At 40.8% G+C, this 26,046-nt stretch overlaps 2 protein-coding genes across 4 annotated transcripts in view; both read left to right on the top strand.

The window, feature by feature from the left end:
• The first annotated feature begins 1,394 nt into the window (after positions 1 to 1,394).
• Positions 1,395 to 2,936, top strand: LOC128737413 (pentatricopeptide repeat-containing protein 2, mitochondrial-like). The gene is made up of 4 exons (XM_053832041.1): positions 1,395 to 1,548; positions 1,608 to 1,854; positions 1,923 to 2,409; positions 2,469 to 2,936. Exons 1-4 carry the CDS (start codon positions 1,503 to 1,505, stop codon positions 2,859 to 2,861), a joined length of 1,173 nt encoding a protein of 390 aa, XP_053688016.1. The 5' UTR covers positions 1,395 to 1,502; the 3' UTR covers positions 2,862 to 2,936.
• Positions 2,937 to 3,838: 902 nt separating this feature from the next.
• Positions 3,839 to 26,046, top strand: part of LOC128733511 (unconventional myosin-Va) — a 37,345-nt gene continuing 15,137 nt past the window's right edge. For all 3 annotated transcript variants that reach the window (XM_053827144.1, XM_053827146.1, XM_053827145.1), the window contains exon 1: positions 3,839 to 4,580. In XM_053827144.1, coding sequence (XP_053683119.1) covers positions 4,554 to 4,580 — 27 coding nt within the window. In that variant the 5' untranslated portion in view covers positions 3,839 to 4,553. The remainder of the gene's footprint in view (positions 4,581 to 26,046) is intronic.

Raw genomic sequence — 26,046 nt, forward strand, 5'->3', positions numbered from 1 at the left:
AATGGCGGACGTGTTCGTAATATTTGACAGCATTTTTGACATTTTCCTAATACATCGCACGTTTTCTTTCCGCGCGTTCACGGTAAAACTACAGGAATGTACGGAAAGAAAACGTGCGATGTATTGGGGAAATGTTAAAAATGCTATTCAAATATTACGAACACGTCCGCCATTATGGCTCGTAAAAAGCTGGATTGCCTCCCCACTGCACCCCTCCTTGCTTGACAAGCATATTTTCAATGTATTTAGTAAGTACAGGATAATTAGTATTAAAAAACGAATTTGCGTAGGACTCGTTAAATTGCTGCCAGGTGTAATAAATGTATATTGCGAACATTAAATTTTCTGCCGCGGGTTAGAAATCTTATTTACTAACTAGCGCATGAAGTAATTTGCAGTTTCTTAACTATCGAGAATGACATATAAGCTGAGGCTCGATTATGTATGAGTGAGAGGGGAACAAAAAGTGGTGGAGAGGATCCGGGAGTTTGGAATTTAATGTTTTTGATATTATTCCTTCTGCAAACAACCTCAGCAAGGGCCACAGCTAATGTCATAAAATCTTTATCCAGCTTTTTACGAGCCATAATGACGGACGTGTTCGTAATATTTGAACAACATTTCTAACATTTCCCTAATACATCGCACGTTTTCTTTCCGCGCGTTCACAGTAAAACTAAAGGAATGTACGGAAAGAAAATGTGCGATGTATTAGAGAAATGTCAAAAATGCTATTCAAATATTACGAACAGTTCGCCATTATGGCTCGTAAAAAGCTGGATTTATTTTAATAGATATCCCGCATTTTGCACCTTACTGGACACCGCAGTCTAAAAGTGCGACTGGCACAAAAAGTGCGACAATGCGAATGCTGTGAGTGAGAAAGAGAAAGAGTGACAACTGCTATGTTGCTGTTTTGTTTTGTCATATACATTGGCATTAGAGAAAATAATCTGGATTAATCCAAGTACAGCTGCAAAGCACAATATTGTCATTTGCAAGGAAAATTGTACCATCCAAAGTGCGATATCGCTCATAAAAGTGCTATTTTGCATTATATCGTTTCGGTATCTTCGGCGCACTTATTGCTCGGAAGATAACGAAAAAGTGCGCCGAAGATACCGAAACGATTTAATGCAAAATAGCACTTTTATGAGCGATATCGCACTTTGGATGGTACAATTTTTCTTGCAATTGACAATAAAATCACGAGTAAAATTCGCCTATCACCATTATTTCATATTTTGCATGTCTCTGGAGCTTTACTCTTTAGAAAGTTAAAGTTTGACAGTTGGATCGTGTTTACAAACAAAGCGTAACTCATTTTTCTATGATTTTGCGATGTTTGGCGGTGGAACAATTTCGTTTGACACACGTGTTTGAGGTTACTTTGCGTAGAGCAGTGTCAGGTCAGAAGTGTTATGTGATTAAAAGTTTCCATAATTTAAGTGTTCTTGCATAGCCCAATAAAAAAAGTTGCATTTTCCATTAAAAAACCAGTCATGTTTCGTCGCAGTTTGTTCGCCTTTATTCGTCAGTCTGAAACAGGTAAATTGCAGATCGTTTATTTTCGCTTCGTCCGTCATTCTGTACGATTATCATTATAGCTAAATCCGTCGTCGCCGTTCGTAATCTATACTCGGCGTCCGTGCTAGGCTTAGATGGATACGAAAATTACCGGCAAAAAACCAGTACACAGCATTTGCACAATATCGACAACTTCAAAAGAAAAATGCGTGAATTTGTTGCCGGTTCTAATACAAACATGATTTTCACGGAAGATCTTAAGAACGTGATTCATCTGGTGGAAAACACTCCAGAAGATAAACAACTATTGCTGGACATGATTGAAAAGTAGTCCAATCTATTCAATTCAAAATTCGCGAAATCGCTGAACCAATTTTGCTTCCGATTTATTCTAGGTACAATTCTCAATCACAAGAGTTGCGTTTTGGAAACTATGTATTTGGCCCGGTCGTGATGCGAGCACTTCACCATCTCAAAGATCCTCAGCTGGCACTGGAGTTATTCAAGAACGAAAAATATAGCGGCTTTTTCGATCAACTGACCTCATACCAGATTTTGGGTGATTTGCTGTATGAAAATGGTCTCTATCCACAGGTTAGGGAAGTGTTCGATATCGTAAAACAGCGGCAGATACAGGGGAGTCATTACCCAAAGCACTCGGTAACTTTGACTCTTGCCGCCTGTTATCGGGAGAATAGCAAGGAATCCTATCAGTATGCCATGAATTTGTGGAAAGAACTGAATGCGGTCGGCCACTTGCCAATGAGAAAAGCCACGGCCTTTGCGGCTGCCCTGGCTTTAAAGCATGGTGAACCAGGGATTGCATTGGAAATAGCCACAAGTTTTATGAAAGGAAATTATGTGACTATTAGACAGATAAAGGTTGTAGATCAAATTTTCTTTTTAATTTCTATCCTAAACTGTGCGTATTGAACTTTCAGCTTCTAGCTCTGGTTAAACTGGGCCGGTTCGATGACCTAGTTCCTATTCTCCGCTCCATCTTAGAAGTGGGAGGACCAGTTGACAACAAACAGACCTTCTGCCAGGAGGTCATACAGCAAATTAAGGATGCGATCGGTGCTGCCTCCGAAGAAGCTTCACAGGATTTGCAACGGATTTTGAGTTACCTGGAGACAAATGGTCACATTACTGAGAAAACGATGGAAGAGTTACTGTGTCAGGAAATTGTATCAACCGCACAGAAAAGAGATAACTATAGCAACCTTGCTGAAAGCTACCGAAGTCGCGGGGGTTCCCAGCAACGTAGAAGTTTTGCCCCAAGTAGTGCGCAGAAGAGCAGGTTTTATCGTCCAGGTTTGGCCGATTTGAACTGAATGTGAATGTTAGAACATAGAGTATAAACATTTGATTAATAAATTCGTGGTTCAATTTTTTTTTCAAATGCTAATTTGACGATAAAATTGAACTCCTTTTTATTTCGCTAAATTTGACTATAATATTTTGGGCCTTCTTTCAGTATCCTTAAGTTCGTGTATCCACTTTTGAAATCTGTATTAATGAACTCTCGTAAAGCAAGCGAGTTGACCATATTCATTATAGGGTCCTGTTATGTAGATCATGTCCAGTGTCACTTCACTTAACGGATTTATTTCGGTATTATGTACATATAGAAGTCGAGCCGAGTTATTTAACTCAATCTACATAATAAAAGCCATAGTTTAAAATCTGCTTCTCAAAACCGAGAAAAATGTTATTAGTCATAAAGCTTGTAAAAATAAGTTTAACCGTAACAGTAATTTTTCAACCGAAGACGTACATTCTGGCTTTAGTTTTCAGAAGGTAGCATAATAATTAACCCTTTGGACACGACAGAAGTGGAAGTCTGAACGATTCGGCGATCAAAACTGGTAACAGAAACTTTTTTGTTTTTCTTTTTCTTTGGGCAGGCTTTCGCATAGAAGCGAATAACAGCAATATAAGCAGAACGCTCGCTGCCAAACGCATAGCAGATTAATTCACATGCTTTCGTGTGCATGTCGTATGCGTTCGTGTGTTTTCGTGGGAAAAAGTGACTCGCTACCGCCAGGTTCGCTAGTATCTGTAGAAAGTAGTATGTACGTGTTTGGATTTCTACTTCCACTTCTGTTCTGTGCTTTGGCCTTTAATATCGCTAACTAAAGCTGATATCACACTCTGTGACCGTACCGTAAATTCATATCTTGCACAATTTCTAATCGTCGTGTACATAACATCGCAAATGTCAAAACAATCTGTCAAAGCCAGCCGTAACTCAGCCGGACTTCTTTCTCTCTTTGTGTGTAGTCGAAACTCTCAACCACAAAGTTATTTTACACATGTTTTTCTTTACTCCGTTGCGTTTGACCCCGCACTAAACCCGATATTTCATAGTTTTGGGGCTGGCTAGCGGTCCTCCAACGTTGGAGCACTTGGAGCGCAAGTAAGTGAGAGTCTTGCCATCGTCCGTCGTGTCGTGACTCGTGCTGCCCGTGAGTTCAGTGTAATAAGTCGAACGAACTGTTCTTAGTTGGAGTTGATTTGACACGGGACGTGGACGGCTATCCGTATCTCTGCTCGTCGGTTTTGCTGAGAAGGTGTATTTTGCTACTTTCCCACGATTGCTGGGTGGGTACATGTGGCATTTTGTGCAGAGCATTTATTGTTTTTCAGTGATTAGGCAACAAAAAGGCTCTGATCGAAAGTTCTCTCAAGTCTCGAGTGTGATAAGGCTTTGATGGTTTGGCCGAGTTAAGAAAAACGGCAGGTGAAGTTGATAATTTACTGCAATTATCGTGGAAGATTGCTAGTGCGTTGTATTGCGTAAAGTGAATGGTGCTCCACTCGGAGAATGTTCGAAAGTTGCAAGAGTGTAGTAAGATTCAGTGGCAAAATGTGTAGAAAATTGAAGTCTCGTGTTGCAAATACGGATATCTAATCATTTGTGTATCGGGACCAACTTTTGGAACAACTACAAATAGTCAAACTCTAAGTTGCTGATGATCCATAGGAGAAAAACACCTGAATAGTGGAATAATCAGCCTAACAACATGTCATCAACTGAGCTATACGTAAAGGTAAATAAGCAAAATATACATTGATACGCTGTTGAACGGAAAACAATAATCAGATTACACAAAATAAAAGAACGCTCTTTGAATATTTCTTTTTCTAGTATTAACAACCCGATTTATTCCACATGTTGGTGAATAGAACTTTTGTTATACCATCTTGAGAGAGAAATCGACACGTCTTCGGAACATAATTCAACTTTTTGATAACACTGTGTTAGTTATCATCATCAATATGCATGTGTATTTAATATACTGCAAAAACTTGTAGAACAATTGAAAGCAATCAAATAATGTGCAAAGTTCTTGAGCAAAATTGATATTTAAGAGGGTTTTTCAGCGGTGCACAGTGGTCTAAAACCTAAAAAAAGGCGCCTTTATAGTTTTGAGTGGAAAAACTTAGTTTTAGGTTTATGGAACCTTTGAAAGAGTGTCTTGAAATTAAAAGTTCTATCGTCTGGCGAAATTCAAATTTTTAATAATCAACGTAAAAGTGAAACAAAAAAATTATTTTTCTTCAGTTTAAATGTAACACATTGACGTATTCGGCAAAGTTTTAGAGCATAATATTACAAGAAATTTTGCTGTAGACAGTAATCTTCTAACTCTTCAGCGAAGATATAAAAATCCTATTTCTCATATTTTTGACGTTAAAATCAGTTTTCTATTTTAGCTCTTGTTATAGTTGTTGTATGACTTTTTCATGTTTTACAAATAGTAAAAATACACAACTTTGCTGAATATATTATACCTCTATCTTTACTTGTTTAAGAACTGTAGAACTTTTAATATAAAAAATATATACTAATTTTGACTCCGAATCACTCAACTATGCGCAGATCAGTACACAAAACAATGTTGTAGGTTTGGACTTCAATTAGAATTTTTCAACAATTACTTGCCTTTTATCTTACCGTTTCGTCACCCTGTCGTTCGGCATCGTTACGACGGGCCTGGCACACTATAGCCTAACAATTTCACTCGAACACGGCAAGGGCGCGTATGTCCTCCGCGAACAACTTCACAGTTTCAGGTACATAAAGAACTACCGATCTACTAAGGGTTTCAGCCGGCGGCGTATCTTGACCGTAGTGTTTTGCGAAGAGCAAAGTAGGCCCGTTTTCCCGTTTAGATTCGCCGTTGGATCTCCTTACTAGTGTTGTCCATGTCTTGTAACGATCTCAAATACACGAACTCATCTACTTACGGTTACCGTCCGTGTGAGACGCGTGTCTGTCTCCTTTGATTCTTATCCTGGTATGTATTTGGTTTTCGCCACAGCTATTCTCAGTCCAACCCTCCTAGACTTCGCTTGCCTCTAGGACCGCCTCTGCCGTTGCAAAGTTCCTGGTTATGATACTAAAGTCTTCGGCGAAACCTAAGAGTTGGCTGCATTTGCTGAAAATGGTGCCTCTCGTTTCGATGCTCGCTCGTCGGATTATTCCCTCAAGATCGATGTGGAATAGTGGGTCCCCGAAATGCACTCAAAACACTTCACTCGATTCAATGTAACTCTGATCCGACGCGTCAGTTTGTCCAGAAAATTGTGTTCGTGCATTATCTGCCTTAGCGTCTCGTTCGATTGTATCGAATCGAAGCTTTGAAGTATATGTCATGCGTCGGCACGTTGTACTATCGACATTTCTGCGAGATCTGGCGGATGTTAAAAATTAGGTTCGTAGTAAAGCCCGCCCGATAAGTTCCCTATACAAAACCTAGTGCCTAGTAGTTGAGCCGATCACCCTTTTTAAGATGGTACAAATCACTCGTTCCATCTTGGTCTCCCAAGTCTTGAAAATGACCCAGTGTAAAGACGTTGCCAACGTTTCTCGGCCATGTTTATAAAGTTCTGCTGGTAGGTGGTCCTACCAGCGGGTTTGATGGCCTACAGCAACATGATTTCTCGTTTGACTTCTTGGAGATCAGGTGGTGGGACATTACTAACTTCCATGGGCACTCCTAGGTTAACTTGCGATCTATCTTCTGCAACTTCGCCATTGAAGCGTTAATCGAAGAACTGCTTCCACCTGTCTACCACCTCGAACTTGTTTGTGTGATCCCCTCTTTCGTCCCTAGCTACATGTCTAGGTCTAGGTTTCAGTGTGATAGTTTTTTTCACCTTGTAAAACTTGTGCGTGGCATTAGCTCGGAATAGTTGTTCTAATTCTTCACGATCTCTGTCCTCCTCCTTCCTCAGAATCGTGGTCAACTGGTTCCCTGCTCGTCGGTATTTGGCCAAATTCTGCCTAATGGTATTGGTCAGACAATTTTTCAAAGCCATATTATTCCTCTCCACTGCTTGTTGGCATTCCCCATCAAACCAATTATTTCGTATACTCCGAGGCTCTTCGCCTAGTGCCTTTACTCCTCCGATGGACGTGTGTATTCTGCTCCTACCGTCATCGAGTCTTGGAGCACCTAATTCCTCGGAAAAAGGCAGTGCCTCTTTCAGCCTAGTTTTCGGTAGATTGCTACCGTTTGGTATACGATTGACTGTTTTGAGCGCACATATACTGCATCTAGGAGATGGTCAGAATTAATCGCCGCATCCCATAGGGAACGTATTTGTTTATTAATTTGAAAAAACGAAAAATGAAAAACGGCACGCACCTGGTCCATGGGCATCTTGTCCCAGATCTTGGAAACGAGCTTCTTAAATTGGTCCATAGTGCTCACTTTATGTTCGCTCTGTTTGGCCAGCATGTACGGCCATACATAAAAGTACAGGGGATTAAGATCAGGGGAGCTGGGAGGCCACAAAGCCTTATCGAGAAAATCAGTGAAATTCTCCTGACACCACGCTTGGATGATATTCGCCGTGTGGGCCGGTGCGCCGTCCTGTTGAAATACGTAATGATCTTTACCGTAGTGGTCACGAAGTGCCGAGGCCACAACCTTCTCCAGAACCTCGGTCTTATAGTACGCGGTGTTGATTTTCACGGCCCCCAAAACCATCACCGACGCGGCGCTTTGGAACCGCGGGATGTTTATGTGGGACGGAGGGATGCTGGCCAACGTCGGCACCCACAGCCGATCATTTTGGACATTGTGCGGCTGTTGCAAGTTTCTCATCAGAAAACGCGAACTCCTGACCAGCGTGCCTTCGTTGTAGCCTCCGTTACCCCGTGGACCTTGAATTTCTGGTACGGCTTGCATCCAAGGTCCTTCGCCATGATGGTGTGGGTAGTCCCGATCGACGCATCCAGGTCAACAACGGTCTTCCGGATCGAGCGGTTCATTTTTCGACGATCCCGCTCCTTCACCACCTTGATGGCTGCCGGCGTCCTCACCGAACGCGGCCGCCCGGATCTAGCACGGTCCTTGGCAGAGCCCGTCTCCCGGTACCGACGGATGGTGTTATAGTTGAAATTCCGCTTCATCTCGTGGGATTTCAACCGCCGAAATATGTCGCTCACTTCTCGCAAACAACTTTACTACGACGCACAGTGCGTTGAATATATGGGAAGGCGGGACAAAAATCAAAACTGCGAGTTTCAGACATATTTCAAACTGTTGTAATGGAGAAACTTGTTTGTGATCATCAAAGCTCATATTTGCTTAAATGTGTCATGTGATTTGACAATAGCAAAAATGTCTCAACCGCCGAATACTTTATTTATTGAGCACGTGTCTTATCACAAAAGTTGTTTAAGATAATATGGGTTGAAGATGGCTTCATATTTGTAGAAATGACTCAAATGCATCTAGGAAAGATTTAATATACGTACATTTAATATACATAGGCAGGGTTTTTTTCTAATTCCCGTCGTAATAAGTGAAGTCATTCGAATTTTCATCATTTGTTGGATGGATTTAATGAATACTCCAAAAGTTCTTGTGCTGATTTGACTAAAACATATTTACCTTCCGATCCGTGAACTTTGAAATCTCTGAAAAGCGACTATTAAAGCATATTATTGAAATTACGCAACTGACTTTATTGCTAAAATTCGTCGTACCGTTTTAAAATCCGTCATCAAAATTTTTCATCGTCCGAATTAAAAATCACAACAATGTTTATGAAGCTAACGTACGCGCATGCATTTGTGTAGGACGGCATGACAAATGTTATTCTAGAAAATTTCTGCAGGTCAGGCAAGTTTTCCTAGCTGTAGAATAACGACAATGCCTTGTGTGAGTTATTTTCATTTATGAATGACGGAAATTAAAACGATTAGTCGACATTGTCTTCTTCGTCGCACGAAAAAACCTAGGAAATTTGGCTGGTAGGACTTCTTTAATGATAAAAAGCATTTAAATAGATCTCAGCTCACTTTGATTGATCGCGTATGATAGACAACAAAGTAAATTATTAGGGAATAACTAGTTTTGCATTGCGTGTCATAAAAATGCTGATATTTTTAAAAATTTGTGTTGGATAGGACGGGAATAGGCAATTACGACGATGTAGCAACATACCCTATATATTAATTTCAAAATTTTTAAGAAAAAAATTAAATACAAAGTTTCTTTTATCTTCCAGCTCCATCACTCTTTATCGTCGTCAATTTTAGTTCCACCAGAAATATCCTCATTATTCGTGTCCTCTGTACCCTTAATTTTAAAGTAATACCAAATTTCTGTGTCTTCACAATGATTTTTGAATTTTGTTTGCCGACTAGAAGATATAAACGGATCCGAGTTTAAGAGCAGTGACCTCACTAAATCCTCATTAGTGTTGATTCTCGAACCATAGCAATGAGAAATAAAAACTCATCGGTTGAACTATCAGCTGAAAACTTCTGCTTATATATACTATGACAAGAGCTTCCATCCATACCCCATTTACAAATCAATCTTGCTTTTGTGTTGTCAGTTATGAACAAAGATGCAGCAATGCTATCTGTTGTTAAATTGAGCACTTGAGCAGCTCTTGAAGATCTACCATGGCCGAAGTTTCAGTAACGAAAAGGTTTTTCGGAAGGATTTTATTCTTGGCTTACTTCGATGCATAAAGGCTTGTAAAGCAATCTTTATGCAAAGCATTTACAGCATCTCGAAGAACATTATTTCCTATACCATTTCAAGGTACCGATTTCTCAAGAACCTGAACAAAACAAATTTCTTCTATAAACAGAAATTACTTTACTTACCTTCATTGTTATTCTACATTTTACAAATTTGGATTACACGAACTACGGAATTTTTAAACCGTAATGGAAGCGTCCTTCGAAAACCTAAGCAAAACTTGCATCCGAAATCCACTCAAGAACGTGACAGACTGAACGCGTATAATAGTAGTTGTGATGCTTTCCCAAAAATACCAATTCTTGTTCACGTAGTAGATATAGAAGGCATCTATAAACAATTCTCAATACTTAGTATACTCGAATAAAAAAAGTCAAAAATGATTTTTGTCTATGGCTGCGACGTTGCGGTACTCCTTCATCGCGCGCGGTAAACAAATAATAGATGACATCAAGTCGACACCTTGCGCATCGGTTAACCTATATATAAGACTAAAGCTGACACCAATACCAATACACAGAATGCACATGATACGCACTTACACAACGATGAAAAGTTGTATTCGAACTTATTGAACACCCTGTATTATCTTGCTAAATAGAGTTTGGGCGAACCAACCACCGGTTGAAAGTCCCATTGAAAAGTAAATAAATAAATAATTTCTAAATAGAGTTCTATATTATACGTTCAATTTGTGCTGCTAAAGATCTGTAAACTTTATTATTGTTAAATGAACGTTCGTTTGTCAATAAAAAGGCCACAGCCTTATTACAGCGTAAATACGAAAAATAATACAGTACTCTATTCAGAAAAATTGTAACGTTACAAATGTCATACACACACCTTTTCCAGATTTTGCTTCTATGAGGCAGTACAATGAGCGTAAGTGAGAGTAACTGATCATATCAACCTTGTATGTAAATGTTACCAACAGCATGGCTTATTGCATAAAGCCGATTCGACTTACTTACTTATTCGACTTTTTTTAGCAGCATAGAGTGGACTAGAGTGGAGTTGGCGATGTTATTTTACATACAGGACAGTTCATCCCCTTTGCAGGATTCGAAATGACTCAAGAACGCCTCCAAAAACCGTACATAATATATCACTCGCTCTAAAGTAGCTTTGATCAACCGCATCAGTTTGTCTGAAAAACCGTTCTCATGCATTATCTGCCATAGCTGTTCGCGCTCGACTGTATCGTACGCTGTTCTGAAATCCATGAAAATACCATGCGTAGGCATGTGGTACTCCCAACATTTATAGAGAATTTGGCATAGTGTGAAAATTTGATCAGTGGTAACATGGGCCCCCATTAAACTCGCCTGTTACTGTTCTACGAAATATCTTGCTATTGGGGATAGACGACCACGCTGTAACCAGATTTAAAAGAGCATCAGTCTGCTAACTTTGTTAACTTGCAAATATATACTCGTGAACAGAAAAGTTGCAGTTTTATTTGTATTTGTGCAGTATTTATTTGATTAACAACGACAATAATAAAAAATCCGATAGAATAAATAATAAATTTTCAGCAGTTTCCGTAGTTGCGCAGCATATGCGCATTAAATTTTATCGTGCATATTGGAATGTTAGGTGGATAAAATCGAAGCACCATCGAAATTTTGCAATTTTTGAAAACCATTCTTTTAAACATAAAATCTAAATATATTTAGTCAATCTCAATTTATATCTAAATCATTCTAGTTACTTCCTGTGACATGAAAACCGATTGATTATTTTCAATATATGGCTGTTTCTCAGTTCCATCTCGACTAGGCACATTTTTCAAAATTCCACTGCACTAAAGAAAAGCTACTTCCAATCAGTACTGTATGTGTTACACATTTTTGCTACTTTTGAGAGTCGTGCATAATTGATTGCTACTTGCTATTCAAATGGAAAAAAATGTATCATGCAAGCTCAAGCGCTTACTAATCGAGTGTTCAATTTGCTTTTCCGTCCCTGTTTACCCGATACTCTCTTCATGCGCGATACGGTTACAATATGCCAGAATAACCTTACAGACAGTATACAGCGTACCGTCAATCGAAAGCTGAAAACTGAAACGGATCCGATAGTCACAGCAATAGAGGAAATTTTATACCATCGCTTATTCCTCTTTCCGAGTTCCACCGTCGTACAATTGGTTTAAGAAATGTAACATCATCCAGTTCTTCCATCTGACTGTAGCTTCCTAATCATTTATTTGTTCATCATTGTTATCTCTGAACATGATTTTGTGACTCATGTCTCAAAGTTTAAACAAGTTTTGATAAGTAAATGTAGAATTTTGATACCCTTCACGTTGTTCAAAGCATTAAAGTAGAAAAAAAATAAACTTATAAAGATCGTGCCCGATGCAGCGCACTAATTGAAGATACAAACTGGCGTGTGAAAGTTTAGTTCAATCAACCAGTCATGTAGCGTGAAATCAATGAATAAGTATTCAAGGTCAAGATCTCACCACCATTGGAAGAATTTGCGAATTCTCATGCTTGGCATTGTTACACAACGCAGTCGCTGTGCGGTTCCTTTCATGTCGTGTGGCAGCCTAATTTCTCTGACGCCCACCAAACCGACCGGTGGGTATTCTAGCTAGCAACCGTACGATTCTACTATTTGCACATCGTAGTTAGGTCCCATTATCGACTTTGGCATTGTACACATATATAGTATTCACCCGGGGGGGTTGTCGCTTGGCTGCTGCCACCTTTACCGAGACGGTAAGGTGAGTCGACGTGTACCGGATTACTGCGCGACTTGTGCCGCGAAGCGGAAAGAAGTCTCCGATACTCAAGACAGGATGACCTATTTCCGAGGCTTTGCATTATATGTATGAAGTCGACGCTCGAGGTTGTACAGTGATGCACAGTGGGGAAGCTTTCCGATTTCGTTTTTTAACCTTTTCGCCTTTTCACACCCGTGACGGTGGCTGCCCGTTGTTGGTATTGGGAATGTAATTTAGTTAATTGGCGACTTTATCTTGATATGCACTTAATAGTCCGTTAGCCTAAAAAAATAACCTAGAAATGTAAAAAATTTTAAAATGTAGCTCATATTCATGTTGCTGTAAAATTCAGCGACTGTTTAGTCGAAATAAAAGCAATAAAAAGTGGCGTACGGAACGATACGTGCTGAACTTCGAAAAAGAAAATCATTCTGTTATCAGTAATTACAGTATACTATGGCACCTATTACACACGTCACTCAAATATTGTGACTCATAAGTTTGAACTTCTAACAATATTCCCGTATAATGCCGTGGGACATTGCAAAAACAAGTAGAAGTAGTAATGAATCATTGATTTGATTTTGTCTCTTAATTGACCCAACTACTACCATTAGTACTCAACACTCAAACCTTGCTCGCGCATTCCTTACTGATGCATTTTACAGATTTTACAGCACAATCGCTGAGGCTGAACCACTTTCGGATACGTATCTGTCAAACATGTAGCTCTCTCTTTTATATATTTTGTACATGGTCAAGGTCGTTTCTTTGCCGGCTGTACAATCGTGATGACGCAGTCGTACTGGAATCACATGTTGCCATGCACGAAAGAGTGAACTTTTATTGCATAATGCTAGTTGCTCTTACTTTACTATATCTAGATCTACACATAATCATTCATTCACCGCTCTCCCTTGTGTCGATCGATATAGACAACTCTGCTCTGTGTAATGCATTTCCGCAGCATAGCATGAACCATACAGACAGGCAGACGACACTTGGCAGTATTATGTCATTATATTTGGTTTCCCTTTCCATGTGAGACAAAGTGTGGCACACTTTATTAATTAGGCAGTGCACAATCGGTCACCGCAACATTTGATACTCGCTGGTAGCCGGGACTGGCGCTATCATGGCCCTAAATGCTTCGCTCTTTGTATATTTAATTTAATTTTCTGAATCTATTGCTTCTAGTCGCTTCTTAGTCCCATATGAAAATGCTTCTAACAGGAAGATTCGTTCCTGAAGTTGTATTCCAGTTTCTCGTTATTGTTCATAGTTGGTTAGTTTTATTATATTCTTTTCACCATGATATTTTGAAATCTTCTATCTCATAACTCTTTCATTAAAAAGCCTGAGTTTTGCATAAAATATAAGGAAGTGACAGATATACGAGTATTACTTGTTACCATTCAGGCACACCGCTCATATGTCCATATTGAATTTGTAAATATGTATTGTCATCTTGTTTATAAAATAATTGTATAAATTGTAATCTAAATAAATATATGTTTTTATAAGTAGGGAAAATTAGATATTAGCTGAGGGAAATACAAAAATGCACTCCAGTCAGAAGTCGACTTTAGAAGATTAAAATGATATCGCATGGTATACAACCCTGCCACTGAGGAGGATCAATCTGAGTTGCCCGATTAAATGATTAATTCGATCGATAAGAGAGGAAATTTTGCTGAATTAGAGAGGTACCTGGGAAAGCTACTGGGTTGAGCAAATCACAAAGGTCTTTTCCACTTTAACCACCGTCGTTGAAACATCGAATAGTGAGTGCTAAGAGCTATTTAGCCAGATATATCGAAGAATCGGATATCGAACCGATAGTGAATTGGATACTATAAATTATAGAAAGTGGATCAGAAGTGTACCTATAATTTGGAGCTTTGATTGATCAGGACCCGTGAGTTTTATCGCAAGTTTTCCACGTGGTCGTTCGGACACACCTCAATTACTGGAAAGCGGCCAACTTTTGCCTCTAGACCGTCCAGTGATACCTTTTGGCGGGATTTCACCTGTACCACGTGTCGATGAAGTAACCAATAGTACGCGGTGAAGGAGTTCAACGCCTGTACGAAGGCTCTGAAGCATCCCGAGATCGTCAATTGTCCACCGATTATCGTCCTCGTGGCTAGCAGCAAGCCCGATAGCCGTCACTACGGGCACGGCAGCAAAGATCCCAATAATCGACGCAGGAGAGAATATCGTACGGAAAAGTAGCAGCAGACGGAGCCGGCCGGCCCAATACCACATTGCGATTGAGTAGGTGAGGTTTAGGTAATAAACGGTAATTGTAATCGATAAGGAAATTTAGTGCCTGCACACTCATCCGAAATCCTTGATCAGCGCAAAATTGGTTGAGCCGATCCTGAGAGCAGGCGTGTTGCTCACGGTCGAGCTAGTCGTTTCGGAAAAGAGGCTGATGAATGCACACCCTCAGATCGCCGATGGTGTCTGACCAGCGATCGAGGGCTTAGACTAGCTGGTCTTCCACCGGCAAGTAATAAATGGCGCCCAACTAAAAGATAAGCTGATCAAGGTTTCGAATAGTTAACCAGGTAGAGTCTGGAGTGTATAGAAGGTTAGGAGTGTGAAATCGTTAAAGGACTATTGAGCAAAGTGTCATAGTACTGGTAACGCGAAAAGTATTCCTTTCAAGTTGAAATTACTTTACCTATCTCGAGCTTACTAGTGCGCGTACACCTACGACACCGAACAAAATTTATGGTTATTCCATCCAATAGCGGGATAGTTCGAAGCAGAGATAATTTATATCAATTAACGGGTCTTGATTCAATCAATATATCTAAACAGTTTATTTTTTGTATGAAAAGCGAATTTATTTCGAGTTTATTTATCCACCCTAGTTAGAAATGAATTCAAAGATTAATTTTTTTTGTGTATCTTATAATTAAGCGTGACGCACAATGGATTTACAAACGCTCTATCATAATATGGATGTGTCTCATCTCTCTATTAACGAGGTTGAGCACGAATTAGCGATTCGCAATGTTCCATTCGAATCGACGGAACATGAAAGTGTTAAACGACGAAAATTGAAGGATAAAATGAGTATTGAGAGAGAGACTGAAGCTTTTTCGGTTTCCCCAAGCCGTAATGGTGTAGTGGAGGAAATCTCGATTATCGGAACGACATTGACAAGCATTGCCAATGTGCTGGAGAATCCTAAGTGCGACATTAGACAACGTTTGAAATTAAAAACACGTTTAATCCACTATAGAGTACGTATATTTTTGCTTTTAAAGTCTCCGGAAGCAAAGCAATATGAAGTAGAAATTTCTAAAATAGGCAAGCAAGCCAACAAGATTTTTCAGACGCATTTTCCTACATTAAAAGTTACCGCGAAAAATGCACCTGCCACGAAACCTTTAGAAGCCGACATATCTTCAGCCTTAGAAGATGTCCGTTCTGAAATCGAAAGCTTGAATGAAACAGCAACGGGAAAAGATTTGGAAAAGGAAGAAATAATAGATGAAACGAGTGAGGAAATCATTAGAATTTAAGAAAAAGGAGATGGCATCTTCGATAGAGAGATCTGAAGATGTGATGAAAGTACTGACGAATTATGAAAATGGATCTTTTGACAATTCCTCGGAATTGATCAAAATTTTCAAAGACTTTGTAACACAAACTTCTGAACAACAGAAACAAATGAGAGAAAGAGAAATAGCATTAGATGTGAGAAGAATGAAAGAGGCAGAAGAGAATATGCAAAAGAAATTGCGATTGGAAAAGTTATTAGTCGAACTGAATGAAAAACTAAAATTAACGGAAACACCGAAAATCGAGCCGGTGAAAGAGCCACGTGAAACGAAAAATAAAATTATAGCTGAACTCCCACCAAAGCTAGATTTGAAGTCTAAAGAAATGTCTACCGAAGATTCTTCGGAAGAAAATCAAACACACCAAAGCTTCGAGGAAGCTTATGACATAGATCAGAAAGGGAATCCTAGAAAGAGAACGGAATATCGGAAGATAAAACAAGAGCCAATAAAACGAAATAAAACGCGAGTACGACTAGAAAGCTTTTCGTCTCGTAGCTCAACGTTATCTGAAAGCTTTAGTTCGAGTTCCGAAATATCTTCAGACTCGAGTTACACTAAGCGCAAGAATCAGAACCGAAAAAAACGGCAGAATAGTTTAAAAAGAATCCCAGTGTCAGAATGGAGAATAAAGTATGACGGAAAAGATCAGGGGCGAAGATTGTCGGAATTTCTCAGGGAGATTAAGATGAGGTGCAAAGCGGAAGACATTTCAGAGAGAGAACTTTTTCGAGGCGCGATACATTTATTTTCCGGCCATGCCAAAGATTGGTTTATGGATGGGTTTGAGAATAGGGAATTTCGGACATGGTCTGAGCTAAAACGCGAGTTAAAACGGGAATACTTACCCCCTGACCTCGACTACCAAATCGAAAGTCAGGCTACTAACCGTCTTCACCAACCTAGAGAAAAATTTGCAGATTATTTTCACGATATGCAGAAGCTTTTTCAATCAATGACAAGACCGCTTTCGGAAAGACGCAGGTTTAAAATAATTTGGCGCAATACCCGGTTTGATTACAAAAACGCACTAACCGGAGTTAAAATTAAATCGCTTGCAAGTCTGAAAAAGTTAGGTCGTCGAATTGACGAGAATAACTGGAACATGTTTCGGAAATCTTCTGATGTTCATACTCGCATAAGAACCAACCAAATTAACGAAATTTATTCCACCGATTCAAAAAAATCAAAAAACACTGTTACGAACACGGTGAATAGTGCATCTAACTTCGCCAAGAGTAAGGCTAAGAGTGAAAGTAATAATGAGAATCGTTCAAAGAAATCAGAGGAGGGGAAGGAGGGGAAAAATGAGTTCGGTGATGATCCAATGGAAGGGTCGGCTAAGAGTACATTGCAAGCTTTAGCCGAACAATACAAAAGACCTCCGATAGGTACTTGCTATAATTGCAAGAAGACGGGCCATCATTACGTTGAGTGTCCTGAAATTAGACGAAAGTTCTGTAGACTCTGCGGATTTTCCGATGTTCTGACACATTTGTGTCCGGTCTGTCAAAAAAACGTGTAGAATTCAGCATGAGGAGGCGTGCTGAATCGCCACCCTCAAGTCCTCCCACTTACACTACATACGATAATTTATCGATGAATGGTTTCGAACGGTTTTCTGAAAGTGAATATTATTCGGAAAATGAGGTAGAAGAAATTTTTGTGCGACTTGATGGTGATAATCGACCATTTGCTCGTGTGTTCGTAATGGGAAAGGAGATGCTAGGATTATTGGATAGCGGAGCTCAAAGGACAGTACTAGGGATTGGGTGCAAGAAACTGATCAAATCATTGAAGCTTAAAATTTTTCCTACGGACGTGTCTATTAGGACCGCTTCGGGAACTCCAGTAGAAGTTGAGGGTTACGTGCATCTACCAATAACCTTCAACGACGAAAATAAAATAATTCGAGCTTTGGTTGCACCCAATCTGAAACGACGATTGATATTAGGGTACGAAGATTTTTGGGTCGCGTTTCGGATCGAACCGAAAGTAAAAGCATCTCGAACCGAAACGACGATGGAGAACTTTGAGCAAGAAGAGAAATTAGTGGAAGAATTAAAGACCGAGGAAGAAAAAGAGACGACAATTTTGCTTAGCGAGGAACAATCACGACGGCTGGACGAAGTGAAGTCCAAATTCAAAGTAGCAATCGACGGGGAGGTACTTGATGTCACCCCGCTCATTGCGCACAAAATAGAATTTCAAGAAAAGTTTGAGAGCTTACCACCAATCAGGGTCAACCCATATCCCACGTCTCCTGCAATGCAGAAAAAAATTAACATTGAACTAGATAAGATGTTAAACCAAAAGGTTATAGAAGCAAGTAAGAGTGACTGGTCGCTTAGCACAGTACCCGTCGTAAAACCAACTGGGGAGATTCGTTTGTGTCTAGATGCAAGACGGTTAAATGATCGAACTAGAAGGGATGCTTATCCTCTGCCACACCAAGACCGTATACTGAGCCGATTGGGGGCGAGTCGGTATTTGTCAACAATCGATTTGACAAAAGCATTTTTACAAATACCGCTCCATCCTGAGTCTCGCAAGTATACGGCCTTCTCGGTGTTGGGGAGAGGATTGTTCCAGTTTACCAGGTTACCATTTGGATTGGTCAATAGCCCGGCCACTCTGGCTCGGCTGATGGATCAGGTACTGGGATATGGTGAACTGGAACCAAATGTCTTCGTATATCTCGACGACATCGTCGTCGTAAGCGAGACATTTGAAGCACACCTTCACAGCCTGACTGAAGTGGCAGCACGTCTAAAAGCAGCGAACTTGTCGATAAACATCGAGAAGTCAAAGTTTTGTGTAAGCGAGCTGACTTATCTGGGTTATATTCTTTCGCAGGATGGTTTACGTCCGAATCCCGAGAGAGTGGAGGCGATTGTAAATTTTGAGCGCCCAGCTTCTTTACGCTCGTTACGTCGGTTTTTAGGAATGGCGAATTATTACCGCCGCTTTATTCCTAACTTTAGCACCATGTCTGCTCCTCTCACCGATCTTTTGCGAAAGAAACCCAAGATGTTGAGTTGGACACCAACTGCAGAGCAAGCCTTTTTGCTGCTGAAGGAGTGTTTAATCGCAGCCCCGGTGCTCGCGAACCCGAAATTTGATCTTCCTTTTCAAATTCAGACAGATGCGAGCGACTGCGCAATCGCAGCCGTCCTCACACAACAGCATGCTACGGGAGAAAAAGTAGTTGCCTACTTTTCTCAAAAGCTTTCGCCAGCACAGCAAGCATATGCCGCGTCTGAGAAAGAAGGCTTAGCTGTGTTGTCAGCCATTGATAAGTTTCGCCCATTCATCGAAGGCACGCATTTCCTGGTGGTGACGGATGCTTCTGCCCTCACTCATATTATGAAGGGAAAGTGGCGCACTTCGTCTAGGTTGAGCAGGTGGAGCATAGAATTGCAGGGATACGACTTCGAAATTAAACATCGCCGCGGCAAAGACAATATCATTCCGGATGCACTCTCCCGTGCGATGGAAACGGCGGTACTGGAAATAAAAGAGAATAATTGGTATAGGGATTTATATAACAAGGTTCTTGCAACGCCAGAGGAGTTTGCGGATTATAAAATTGAAAAGGGAAGGTTGTATAAGTTTGTCCCGACAAAAACCGAAGTTTTAGATTTCCGATTTGAATGGAAGCTTTGTGTGCCGGAGACAGCACGGGCGGATATTCTCCGAAAAGAGCACGACGAAGCATTCCACATCGGATATGAGAAGCTTTTAGAGAAGTTACGTACCAGATATTTTTGGCCGAAGATGGCAACGGCAGTTCGGAGTTACATCGAGAGGTGCCGAACGTGCAAAGAATGCAAGCCATCTTACGTGTCCCAGCATCCAACTATGGGTAATCCTCGTCTCACTACCAAACCTTTCCAGATTTTGGCAATCGATTTCATCCAGTCGTTGCCGCGCTCGAAAGCAGGAAATATACATCTGCTTGTAATGCTCGATTTGTTTTCCAAATGGACTGTTCTGGTGCCAGTTAAAAAAATAGCCACTCCACTCGTTATTAAGATCCTCGAAGAGCAGTGGTTTCGTCGATTTTCTGTACCTGAGATCATCATTAGCGACAATGCGTCGACTTTCCTTAGCAAGGATTTTAAATGTTTTCTCAGTAAGTACGAAGTGCAGCATTGGGCCAATTCACGGCACCACAGCCAGGCCAATCCGGTTGAGCGTCTGAATCGGAGTATCAATGCATGCATTAGAACGTATGTCAGAACTGACCAACGTCTCTGGGATACGAGAATATCTGAAATAGAAACCGTAATAAACAATACAGTACATCTCTCTACCGGATTTTCTCCCTATAAAATCTTATTCGGGCACGATATTGTCTCTAGTGGTGAAGAACATCGTCGAGAAGTTGACAAAACAGTAGGAACTGAATCAGAGAGACAGCAAAATAGGCTTAAAGTTAACCAGATTGTTTACGATATCGTTCAAAAGAACCTGCTTAAAGCACACGAAAAGAGTTCCAAGGCTTATAATCTTCGGTTCCGTAATCCTGCGCCAGTTTATCAGGTGGGACAGAAAGTTTTTAGACGGAATTTCGTACAATCCTCTGCAGGTGAAGCGTATAACGCCAAGCTTGGGCCATTATATGTGCCCTGTACTATTGTTTCGCGACGAGGAACAAGCTCATACGAACTTGTTGACGAGCAAGGGAAAAATCTGGGAATTTTCTCTTCCGCAGATCTTAAACCATGAAATGTCGAATAATTTGCAAACCAGTTCACTTTTCTTCATTTAACACGACTTACCGAATATATATTCACAATTTTTCGATTTTTAGAGCTGAAACGTTTATTCCATTGTGTAGCAATGCGTCGTTGTGCATTGTTGGAGTGCTTATGTACAATCATGATTGTTATTTGTAGTTTGTAGAGCTAAAATGTGTGATAGAGAGAGGTATGCGAATCTAATGAGACGCGAATCAAAAGCCTTTTCGATGATAAGCTTTTTCGGCAGAGAAAGCGTAAACGTCATCGGTACAATCTAATTTGTGGATAGAAGCATTTCTGAGAGTTACAACTGACCAGAGAAATATGACTTAATAACAGATTCCAGATTTGCGTATAGCAGGAAACTACCGGTATAACTTGCAGCTATGCATAAGATTGGTGATTGGTATGACGAGTGGCCATACAGAAGCTTGTCTAGGGATATTTTGATTTGAATATTGCTCCATTAGAACTAAATTCGCTATATGAAAAATAGAGGAGCGAGAATTTTTGCTCTTCCTCCAAAATAACGAATTGTTTAGGATAAATGGGAGAAGTAGAGATTCATTAATCGATCCGCGATAAAAGTCAACGATAATAGCCTTTCATGAGTATCATGAAAGCAACTATTCGCTGGTTTGACCAATAATTATGTTTTGTTTTGTTTGATTCGAAGGTACAAAAAGGTGCGAATAAACCCTGGGTTCGAGAAATGTAAAGAGGCTTTATAAAAAAATTAATTAATAACATAGTTATCAATTAATTTTAGGAGGGAGTATAGGGTAGTGTTACCATTCAGGCACACCGCTCATATGTCCATATTGAATTTGTAAATATGTATTGTCATCTTGTTTATAAAATAATTGTATAAATTGTAATCTAAATAAATATATGTTTTTATAAGTAGGGAAAATTAGATATTAGCTGAGGGAAATACAAAAATGCACTCCAGTCAGAAGTCGACTTTAGAAGATTAAAATGATATCGCATGGTATACAACCCTGCCACTGAGGAGGATCAATCTGAGTTGCCCGATTAAATGATTAATTCGATCGATAAGAGAGGAAATTTTGCTGAATTAGAGAGGTACCTGGGAAAGCTACTGGGTTGAGCAAATCACAAAGGTCTTTTCCACTTTAACCACCGTCGTTGAAACATCGAATAGTGAGTGCTAAGAGCTATTTAGCCAGATATATCGAAGAATCGGATATCGAACCGATAGTGAATTGGATACTATAAATTATAGAAAGTGGATCAGAAGTGTACCTATAATTTGGAGCTTTGATTGATCAGGACCCGTGAGTTTTATCGCAAGTTTTCCACGTGGTCGTTCGGACACACCTCAATTACTGGAAAGCGGCCAACTTTTGCCTCTAGACCGTCCAGTGATACCTTTTGGCGGGATTTCACCTGTACCACGTGTCGATGAAGTAACCAATAGTACGCGGTGAAGGAGTTCAACGCCTGTACGAAGGCTCTGAAGCATCCCGAGATCGTCAATTGTCCACCGATTATCGTCCTCGTGGCTAGCAGCAAGCCCGATAGCCGTCACTACGGGCACGGCAGCAAAGATCCCAATAATCGACGCAGGAGAGAATATCGTACGGAAAAGTAGCAGCAGACGGAGCCGGCCGGCCCAATACCACATTGCGATTGAGTAGGTGAGGTTTAGGTAATAAACGGTAATTGTAATCGATAAGGAAATTTAGTGCCTGCACACTCATCCGAAATCCTTGATCAGCGCAAAATTGGTTGAGCCGATCCTGAGAGCAGGCGTGTTGCTCACGGTCGAGCTAGTCGTTTCGGAAAAGAGGCTGATGAATGCACACCCTCAGATCGCCGATGGTGTCTGACCAGCGATCGAGGGCTTAGACTAGCTGGTCTTCCACCGGCAAGTAATATACTAATGTCTGCTCTAATTTTTTGTTTTATTTTATTTAATACATTCATCTGACAGTCTCTTAATGAAGGTCACATAAACTCATATAAAGCAAGTTCTTAACAATCTTTTGACAAAAAATCGAGTGAGCTCTCCAAATTCGTACAGTCCTTCAACCCAAGTGAATATTCGGATGCATGCTATCACGGGCTCGTGATACCCAAACGTAGTTCGGTGGAATTCAGTGTATAAGATGATAGGGTTTTGGGTGCGATTAACCGTTATTACCTCACATTTTTCTGTGCTCACTATCAAGTAGGATGATTTATGCTTTTTGGACAGGCGTTAGGCGTATTCCATTTTGGACTTTTACGGCAAAATCAAACGGAAAATGTCCAAAATAGAGTGAGCGTAACGCTTGCCTAAAATAGATAAATCAACCTAGTGGAACCGGCAACAATTCGCAAAGGCATCTAACAATCCTTGGAGCCGGCAACAATCGTCGATGAAACGCTAAGATCGTCAGCATAGATAAGTGCGCATTCGGCTTCTGGTGGCATAACTACGTCATTGAAAAATAATATGAACAGCATGGGCCCATATTGCTTCCTTGAGGAACACTTATTTGTAAACACAGATGAAACAAATAAATATGATTCAAATTTGCCTTGTGCAAAGGATTTGTTTAGAATACAACAAAGTAATAGAGATAACTCAAATGCGCATTGACAAAAAATAACGGCTGGAATTCCACCAGGTCCGGAGAAAAATGATCGGTTCAATCTACGAGTTGCTTCAACAATCATTACTGGAGTAATTTCGAAAGTTTCGAGGTCGATAAGTCCTTCGAGAACATTCACTGCAGCCAATTCAGCTTCTGCGTGAAATGCGAACTCATTTGCAAATACCGAGGAGGAAAAGGATGCAAACATTTCACAGGAGTCTGCAGTCTCTACTGCTCTACGATTCTGAACCATCAAGATAGAAGTTGGCAGGGATAGAATTGCATAACCGTTGACAAAACTCCAAAAGTCTTTCGGTTTTCTTCGCAGGTTAGTTTGCACCCGTTAGTAAATGATTGGTACTCCAGAGCGGTGGGGAACGCTGAATTCTATATGACCCCCTTAAAAGCACTCTTGACAGCGCAAAAAGCCACAGGAGCAAGGTGGGTAAAGTAGATCTAGCATTGAAGGAAGGGCAAACCCCACTACACGCAAGCACGCATACAATTTAATAAGAGCATATCGCTTATTCAATAGCGATAATAGCAAAAAAATGCAGTGCATGTTATACAGCAAAACACCGGGGCGATATCACAATAGATCAACGACACTGGTCGCAGTGATGAGTCCACACAGTAATTAGTGTGATGTATCATGTCGTCATTGTATTCCCAAACAATGCGTGGTTGGTTATAATCCCCGCGAATGAGTAGCATCAGTTGCGGGTTTTGTCGCACAACACACGAATAGAAGAAACGTGCGATTCAATAACAACATGATCCTGGCTTTTGTCGAGAGGAATGTACACAGCGCCAAATAAAATTTTCAACCCGCGAATGTTCGCTGTAATACAAACTTGCTCTAATGTACTTGCTTGTACTGACGTGAATGCAACACAAGGATGCTGCCGGGCGACAGCGACCAATTCACCTCTAAAGCTGAGCTTGTCACAATTACGGGAAGAACGGTCGCAGCAAAAAAGTTGAAACTTTCGCCAAACAGCTGCACAGAATAAATGGAATCGTTGAGTTTGTTTTCTGTCAATATGATGATATCAAAACAGCAATCACGAGAGGTCAAGAAGATATCGTTCACTTTTGTCTTCAATCCCCTGACGAGCGGGAAAGTTATTTGTATTGTACGGATACTTACCTTTGGCGGGAACCAAAAAGTTTCCACTGGCCACTAAACATCGCGTTGTATTTAATTCATTGCAATAACATCCTCCATTCGTGAAGCATTGGGGGCGTCACGGCGGGATGCGTATCAACTGTTAATTTGTCGATTTTTTTACTCAGCGTATCGACAGCATCGGTCAACAATTTAACCCACGATGGCAAATTAGTATCCGCTGCTAGTTGTGATTGGGTACCATCCAATTTATCACAAATGTTACGTCCATTACGTCCATTCAACTTATCCTAACTTGAACTCTACGCCCAAAAACCGTAAAGGGCCACTTAAAGAAAAAGCACTTAAAGCAACTCATAATCCTTTAAGAATCTCGTAATTTTAAAGTCTGAAGAAAATGTCTGATGCGGATCTGAAGAACGCGGATCTGAAGAACGCGATTCTGCAGCGCAATAATCTCATCGTGAAGCAGCAGCAGCAGCAGATCGAAAACCTGGAGAACCTGTATATATGCGGCTAGCAGCAGCAGTGAGAAATTCGTCAAATCCCTGGCTAGTGGCATTCAAGATTTCCAGCACGATCCGGACACAGGAGCCCGGTTCTTCGACGGCTGGTATGCGAGACATGAGGACGTTTTTACGAAGGACGGCGAAGCGTTGGGTGACACCGCCCGAGTGAGATTGCTTCGACGCAAGCTGAACACACCATTACACTAGAAGTACGTACATACCATTCTTCCCAAATACCCCGGCGATACACTCGGTACGACACCGTCAAGAAGCCGAAGAAATTGCTCGGTCGCCAGAAGTCCATTGTCGTTACCAGTACCTACAGTACTGCAAAAGCGGTGTGGATGACTTCACATCATAAGCTGCCATGGTGAACAAACACTGTGAAGCATTTCAACTCCAAGTTCACGTCGGATCAATCTAAAGCCCTTTGTTTCGTCTGTGGACTTCAATTGCCAAGGAATGCGGACATCTAATCTGAAAACCGAGGAAATTACAGCTGGAGATGCAGGTAAAGTAACTCTGGAGAGTCTTGTGGAAGAAAACCTTGACCAACCTTAAGCAGAATATGGAAAGTAATACGCAACGTCAACGTTGTCTCTCGCAACCAGAAGAATCCTGCCACGAAGAAGAGCCAAAAAGTCTCCAAACGGTATCATCCAGTAGCCAAGCTTTAACATGATTCGGCGTACGACATCACCATCATTTCGAATGAAACGTGGATAAGTATCGGACAACCACTCATTCAACCGACGATAGAATCTACAGTCACAGCTTCGGGAAGAAACCGAAATCTTTTTTCTGAGTTCCAGATCACTCTCAGCGAGAACCGAGATCTCCGAGATCACTATCAGCGATGTCACCAAATCTGATCGCGTTTTCATCTCGGAGAGCGCTGAACTCAACGTTCTGGGAATCGAGACTATAGACCTTTTCGATCTGTGGTCAGTGCTGTTTTGCGGCACTGTTCAACGTCAACGCATTTAACAAAAGCAAGGCTAGTGCATCATCAACTATTTCAAGCACCAGTTCACGGAAGTTTTCCAAAGCACGCTAGGTAAGGGCACAAAAGCACGAGTGAAGCTGTACCTGAAACCCGACTCACGTTCTGTCTACTGTCCCAAGCGACCCGTTGCGTACGCTGAACTCGAAAGACTGCAGAAAAACGGTATCATTTCTCCGGTTCATATTTCAAACTGGGCACTCAGC

Source organism: Sabethes cyaneus, chromosome 2 (assembly GCF_943734655.1).
Source record: "Sabethes cyaneus chromosome 2, idSabCyanKW18_F2, whole genome shotgun sequence".
NCBI lineage: Eukaryota > Metazoa > Arthropoda > Insecta > Diptera > Culicidae > Sabethes > Sabethes cyaneus.